Source organism: Borostomias antarcticus, assembly GCF_949987555.1.
Source record: "Borostomias antarcticus genome assembly, chromosome: 33".
Lineage (NCBI taxonomy): Eukaryota > Metazoa > Chordata > Actinopteri > Stomiiformes > Stomiidae > Borostomias > Borostomias antarcticus.
In genome coordinates, this window is record NC_140266.1 from 1,352,342 (window position 1) to 1,359,991 (window position 7,650).

The 7,650-nt window shown below is 48.6% G+C and overlaps 1 protein-coding gene across 1 annotated transcript in view; it reads left to right on the forward strand.

Annotated features, from left to right (window-relative positions):
• The window catches only part of osgn1 (oxidative stress induced growth inhibitor 1), a gene marked incomplete at both ends in the record, with an annotated part of 11,279 nt that extends 8,358 nt beyond the window's left edge, over nt 1-2,921 (forward strand). The window contains 2 exons of the mRNA XM_084460692.1: nt 1,054-1,145; nt 1,868-2,921. Of these exons, the coding sequence (XP_084316818.1) occupies nt 1,054-1,145; nt 1,868-2,921 (1,146 nt within the window). The remainder of the gene's footprint in view (nt 1-1,053; nt 1,146-1,867) is intronic.
• Between the last annotated feature and the right edge of the window lie 4,729 nt (nt 2,922-7,650).

The window sequence follows — 7,650 nt, forward strand, 5'->3', positions numbered from 1 at the left end:
CCATACTCCCTCCCATACTGTACCATACTCCCTCCCATACTGTACCATACGCCCTCCCATACTGTACCTAGTACCATACTGTACCTAGTACCACACGCCCTCCCATACTGTACCTAGTACCATACTGTACCTAGTACCACACGCCCTCCCATACTGTACCACACGCCCTCCCATACTGTACCTAGTACCATACTGTACCTAGTACCATACTCCCTCCCATACTGTACCTAGTACCATACTGTACCTAGTACCATACGCCCTCCCATACTGTACCTAGTACCATACTGTACCTAGTACCATACTGTACCTAGTACCATACGCCCTCCCATACTGTACCTAGTACCATACTGTACCTAGTACCATACTGTACCTAGTACCACACACCCTCCCATACTGTACCTAGTACCATACTGTACCTAGTACCACACGATCCTCCCATACTGTACCTAGTACCATACTGTACCTAGTACCATACTCCCTCCCATACTGTACCTAGTACCATACGCCCTCCCATACTGTACCTAGTACCATACTGTACCTAGTACCACACGCCCTCCCATACTTTACCTAGTACCATACTGTACCTAGTACCATACGCCCTCCCATACTGTACCTAGTACCATACGCCCTCCCATACTGTACCTAGTACCATACTCCCTCCCATACTGTACCTAGTACCATACTCCCTCCCATACTGTACCTAGTGCAACAGACGCTTAAGACAGTTTTCAACCCAAAACACTCCAGCCCAGTGGCCGGGCAACAGTTGTTGGTCAGAAATGACCAAAGTGGTTCTGACCCACCAGTCTGTGTAACAGGCCGGCACCTGTGTGGACATTCTGCGTAAAGGGCAGATATATTTGAACAGGGTTATTTGCCTACCTGAAAATACAACAGCATGCAAAACATGTTCTAGAGGCTCTGTGTGTTGGTTTTGTCTCCATTCGAGTCTGGGTTGTTAAGGTGTGTCGTGTGTGTGTGTGTGTGTGTGTGTGTGTGTGTCGTGTGTGTGTGTGTGTGTGTGTGTGTGCGTGCTTCTCTGCGTCCTCCCAGGCCATGGAGGGCTCCATGCTGACCCTCAGTCTGGCCAACTGGATGGAACTGCCCGGCCTGAAGCTGAAGGACTGGATGAGAGAAAAGCGAAGGTGGGTCTTCACCCCAGAACCCTACCATACAGGCCAGATGGACCTGACCCACCACTACACACCAATCAATCAACCAATCAACCAATCAATCAATCAATTACCATACGGGCCAGATGGACCTGACCCACCACTACACCACACCAATCAATCAACCAACCAATCAATCAATCAAATCTTTATTTGTATAGCGCATTTCATACACAGAAGCAACACAATGCGCTTTACAGAGAACAAGGGAGGTGATCATACGACCCACCCCTACATATTCCAGAGGGAAGCGGAAAAAAAAAACAGTAATCACCCGGGGGCCAGAAAAGTGAGCTGTACAAATTCTTCCCTGACCCCTCTCAACAAGGCGATCGTTCAGAGGTGTCGCCGACGGGTTCGCCAATAGCTATAGGCCTGTCTGTCGGCCATAAATAAAGATGGTATGTACTTTGAAGTGTTTCAAGTGCTTTTAAGATCACGCGTTAGGATCGCGTTCACACGCGCTCATACGTGGCAGACCTCTCCGGAACGGTCCTAGAACCGGGCTTCTCTGTGTCACAGTCCTCCCAGTCCTCATCAGGTAAAGAACGGAGTCACGTTGGGACTCGTGACACGACTGCGTATCCAGTCCCCATCCTCCGGATGCTCAAGTTTCAGCGTTCCCTCAAGGGGCCGTTTGTCCATTGTCTCGGGAAAAAACGTCCGTGTCCTAACCATGTGGGCGTTTGTTGCAGGAACGTGCGTAACGACCGCGCCACCCCCGCAGAGATCGCCTCGTACTACCAGCACTACGTCAGCCAGATGGGGCTGGAGGGCAGCTTCGCCTGCGGCACCACCGTCACCTCGCTCCAACGCCAGCCCCGCCCGGGCGCGGCGGCCACGCCCCTCTGGACGGTACAGGGCGTGCAGCGTCGGGACGGGCGGACCGTGGTGCCGTTCAGCGTGCTGGCTCGCAACGTGATCCTCGCCACGGGGACCCACGACATCCCGGCGCGCCTGGGCGTCGAAGGGGAGGGGCTGCCGTTCGTGTGCCACAGCTTCTGGGAGCTAGAGGCCGCCATCGCGCGCGGCGAGCTCGACCCGACCTCCGACCCGGTGCTGGTGGTGGGGGCGGGGCTGACGGCGGCGGACGCCGTGCTGGCGGCGCACCACCTGAACACGCCCGTCTACCACGCCTTCCGGCGCTCCGTCACCGACCCCGGCCTCATCTTCAACCAGCTGCCCAAGCTGCTGTACCCGGAGTACCACAAGGTCCACCAGATGATGAGTCAGCAGCAGCACCAGCCCGGCCCAGCCCCGGACCAGAACCAGAACCAGAGCGGCCCCCCCAGCCACCCGTCCCCCCCCGGGGCCTCCTACCCCGGCTACCTCAGCTTCCCCCGGCACCGCGTCCTGGCCATCCGACCCGACAGGAAGTGCGTGCTGGAGGGTGCGGACGGCCGCCGCACCGTCCTGCAGGTCTCCATGGTGCTGGTGTTGATCGGCGCCCACCCCAACCTGGCGTTCCTCCCCGAGAACGGCCGCCCCCTGGGGCAGAACCCCGACGAGCCCATCACCTGCCGGCGGAACCCGCTGGAGGTGGACCCCTACACGAACGAGAGCGTGGCAGAGAGCGGCCTCTACGCCATGGGCCCCCTGGTGGGGGAGAACTTTGTCCGTTTCCTAAAGGGAGGGGCGCTGGCCATCGCTAGCGACCTGGCGAAGAAGCGGCACGCCGAGGAGGGGGCGGCGCCCTCGGCCAGGGTGGAGGAGGGACAGACGGAGACCGCCTGTATGCTGGACTCATAGGGGGGGTCCGTTCATCCAGCAAGGCTGGGCTATACTGGACTGAACCGGACCGGGCTTGAAGACTCGAGGTGTAGTCTTTTAAAGCCGGCAGTAGTGAATCGGTCAGTTAGCCAGTCTTCCACCATTGCTAGTCAAAAGCATGCTGTCGGTCAGTTGCACGGTCGGGCATTGTGACCCACCGAGAGCAGACGTGTAGTATTGTCCAGCAGCAACTGGGCTCAGTGTGGGGTCAGCCAGCACAGGGCCAACCAGCACGGCACACCAGGTCAGCTAGACAGTCCCCAGGGAGAACGAGGACAGAATCCTAACGGCCCCTATTTGGTTCCTCATCAACGAGAGCAGAGATGACTCGACAGTCTGGCCGGGTTAATGTTCGACACCTCTAACGTCAACACCCGTGACTTCTTCGCCAAGTCTGCGTCACGCTTCCCGGAGTGTGGTTTTGTTCTGTCTATTATTGATTTGGGAATCCGAATCTATAGTTGCCATACAAAGTTCTCCAAAAACAGGGGTGTTTTTGTTTGTTTTGAGATATAGTATATTTACTAGGGATGCACTGATGTATCGGCCGTACATCGGTATCAATATTCACCATCGATCGGCCTAATGAGATGACATTCACCGATGGCAGTGGCCTATGTTTCAAGTTTTACTGTGGTAAAGTATGAAAGACATTAGGATCATTCAAAGAGTGTAATTAAGTGCTGAAAGGTTTTTTTTTTTATATAATGACAATTTATTTGTTTGCCTGGCACAAAGGTAGGAATAAATAACAAAAATAAATAAATAAACAAAAACAAAAAAACATGAGTATCGGCATTGGCTATCAGCCAAATTATTTTTTTGTTTTTTTTAATATTGATCGGGCTAGAATTTCACAATCGGTGCATCCCTAATATTTTCTATGGATATCTATGTATGTGTTTGTCGTTCTTGAATGTTTCTAAAAGTAATAATGATTCTCCCTATGGCAGCAATAGTTGATCTCTCTCTACTGCCTAGCTTCCCTCCAAGAGGGGAGAGATCTGAGAAATATGTATCATTCCTGCTACTTGAATGTCTCCATTTTAATATCCTGTTGAACCTTAGATTTCGCTGTATTTGTTGATCAAATCTTTTAGTTTTTATGTTGTCTCTCTAAATCAGGTACAGGTGTAATGGGGCTATTCCCATTTGCAGTAAACTGGAAAACGTAACTAAACACTGTTTAAAAGGAAAAACACTATGTAGTTTTAAAGGTCCCCTATTAAAAACTCACTTTTTCAGTGCTTGTTCACATACATTTGGGTCTCGGGTGGGTAGTGATGTTAGGTATGAGACCACAGTTCAGAGGTCGTAGGGCAGGTTCCGCTCAAACCCCCCTCCCTGTTGAGCCTTTTCCCAAAAGCATGTGATCGATGACAAACGAAGCCTCGGTCACATGATCGGTTGGGTTTGAGATTCAAGTGGTCGACACAAGTAAGCGAGACCCGCCTTACTTTGAAGGTTGTAGTAGTTGGTTGGTTGTTGTATCGAGTTGGAAGTGTCAAGGTCCAGATAAATAATCATTAAAATAAGTCATACAATATTTTCCCCCTTCCCTTTGTTTAAAGTCCGCACTTCCAGTAGGTGCAAAGTAGTCTCCCGGGGCCGTTTGCACAAAACACCTTAAGTTAATATTTCCCTTAAGTTCTGACTTAAGGTTTCCTTAAAATAAAATCTGTTGCACAAACACCCATAAGTATTTCCCTTAACTAAGGGGAAATTAACCCTTAATTGTCATACTTAAGGGAAAAACTTAAAATGTTTTGTGCAACCGGCCCCAGATGCCAGACTTGCAACGTGATATTGGCTGCTCTGAATGATCTTGGCCAGCAGGTGTCAGTAGTGTACAAAGCATTTCATGAGGCAGTGGGCCTAGGAGCCTCCGTGTTTCAGAAGGCCTCATTTCACCATCACTACTGGTGGTTCTACCTAACACACACACTGTGAAACAGGAAGACCCACTCAGTGTTTTGTAGGCAGCCAAACTCGGAAGACTTCAGTGATTCAACAAACCATTCAGATTTGCTTCCTGATCAGAACAGGACTCATTAGAATTAGACCGCCTCCCAGCAGGTCATTTGCATAGCGCCATGCTAGAATACTCAATCTGAGGGGTATTTTCAGCAAGAATAATCAAATGTCGGTATGTGTTTTGGGGACCCCAAAGACTCAAATTAACTTGTTGAAAATGAATATAATAGGGGACCTTTAATAGGCTTGATGAGATGTTGAGAACATGCCATGTTTATGTGTCTGCTGTCTGTTGATGTTAAACAACACAATCCAATGACATTCGCTTCCAGAAGAGGGTTTGTTAGATGGGTCCTTTTCTCCTCCATGTCTCACCAGATGGTGCCTTGGCCGTTCACCCAGGGCTACTGCTACTGCCGCTGCAAAAGTGCCTTAAGACACATTGTAGCACATGGCATACTGTAGCCTACATTCTAGCACACTTAAGCCTACGTAACATACGTAACATCCTGTAGCCTATGTTATAACCTACTTTAGCCTACGTCATAACACCGTAGCCTACGTTTATAACGTACCGTAGCCTACATTCAGCAACGTTAACTGAAAACGGAGTAAACCACTAGGGCGTGCAACACTTTTGTTGGCCTATTAAACCTGTTTACATCTCAAATTGGTTTGAAATGATGTATTTGACTCTAGTATAGTACCAATGGGCTGTCTTCATTAGTAGCCTGCTAGCTCTGCTCTTCTCGGGGCAGCCAGCAGCAGCGTCGGGTTAGCATTGCTAGCTAAGGCTCAGTAGCTCTTTCTACACCTACCAGTAGGGCCAAAGGACCATCAGTGTTTTCCACACCAGAACTAACCTAGATAGAAAAATCATTTCCTTCTAACAATTATTGTGTTCTATATAGGGAGTGTATCCACTTATCTCCAGAAGATAAACGGCTTATCTTGACCACTGAGATGCAGCCATAGTGTCGAACCGTTAGAAGAGACCTCTGTTCTCGGAGGTCATGTTCTTACAGGTCTGACTCCTTCAAACTTGCATCAGTTTGTAAGGCTTTATTTCCTGAATACATTATGATCCGTATGGTTTTGATGACGTTCATTCAGGTGTGCTCTTTTTTTTTTTTTTTTCTACATGCACTTCAGTCTTTTCCATTGGTTGTTTCTGATAAAAACACTATTTTCCACAAGCTGCTTGTCCATGGTTTATTTATCGACTGCTGCTTCTCGTGTCTCAGTGTGTCATTCACAGCATTCGCCGCTAGATGGCGGGATACTCCCACATTCATTCATCAACAGGTCTGCACCTTGTGGAATGCGGTGTCTCGCCAGGGAAATGGATGATGTTTCACTACTTATGTAATATGAATGTCAGGCCAACAGTTAAGCTATTTTCCTGTGCATAACATAAAACCTGTATTCATCTTCCAGGGTAGTGCTTAGTCTGAGAGATCAAATGTAAAATTCGGTCTGGGTTTTTATTTTCTGTTTTCTTAGTGTGACCTTACAGGACTTGCAGTTCTCTCAACAGGAATAATACCCACCACAGCTGTAGCACCATACGTCACCTATAGGGCCACGTGACTACAGTTCTAAGTCTTCCTATTCTTACAGCAATTATAATCTTAGCATAGCTTGCATCTGTGTCTTTCAACACCAACATAGAAGAGGACATCAAATAGGTTTAGCTAGGCTACTTGTCCTTTATTAGATGCTAATAGATGTCTCCCAGTCTCTTCTCCACTATCTAGATGATACCCAATAAAGGTTTTGGGTTTGTTCGAGAATCAGAATTTGTGAAAGACATTTTCACATACAAGGCATTTGACTCGACGGGTTGTGCATTGCACAGATGACTTGCATATAAAAAAGAAGCACAATAAAATAAGTTAAATATGAACCACCATGGCTATAGGTGTGATTCAGCAAGGTCACACACACACGTAGAGGCATACACACCTGTCAGCCACTAGGGGACTAGCTTCATAGGAGCTCTGTTTTTGGATAATCTAGGCTACTGTTGCTATGAGACAGCAGATCAGAAGACAGTCTTCTATAGCCAGAGACTGGAAACCTTGAAATAGCCTTGAATTTACATGGGACTGGCCTTGCATGGGGGCTAGATGTCTATCAGACCAGGATTGAACAGTCTTCTGTGGCACTGTAGCCTATCATTATATTATCATTGCATGTGAGAACATTTTGTCTAAAGTTTGTCACTCTTAATTTGTGTGACAAACCAATCACTGACATTTAAGCACTGCCAGTATCACCATACTGGCCAATGTGGCCATGGTCCAGGTCACTTCATTGTCATTCCATCATGATCTTTAGCTTGAGTGGTATGGTTTGATTAAAATTATAATCCCAACAAACTCTGTTTTTTTGCACAAGAGCTAGATGGGCTACCTTGGTTTGACAAAAAAAAAACTCCCCAATGTGACTTGGGTTTCGAAAACTAATGGGACATCATAATTTTAAAGGCGAGTGCAGTGATCAAGAAAAATCACGAGAGACCCGAGTCTCCTGCGACCGTATTGGGAAAGAGCGAGTGTGGAGCTCGGTGAGGCTCGGTGGAGCTCGGTGGAGCTCGGTGGGGCTCGGTGGGGCTCGGTGGAGCTCGGTGGGGCTCGGTGGAGCTCGGTAGAGCTCGGTGGAGCTCGGTGGAGCTCGGTGGGGGGCAGAGCTCAGCTAAACAACTCGGCAACTCCAACAGAGCGGACGTGGA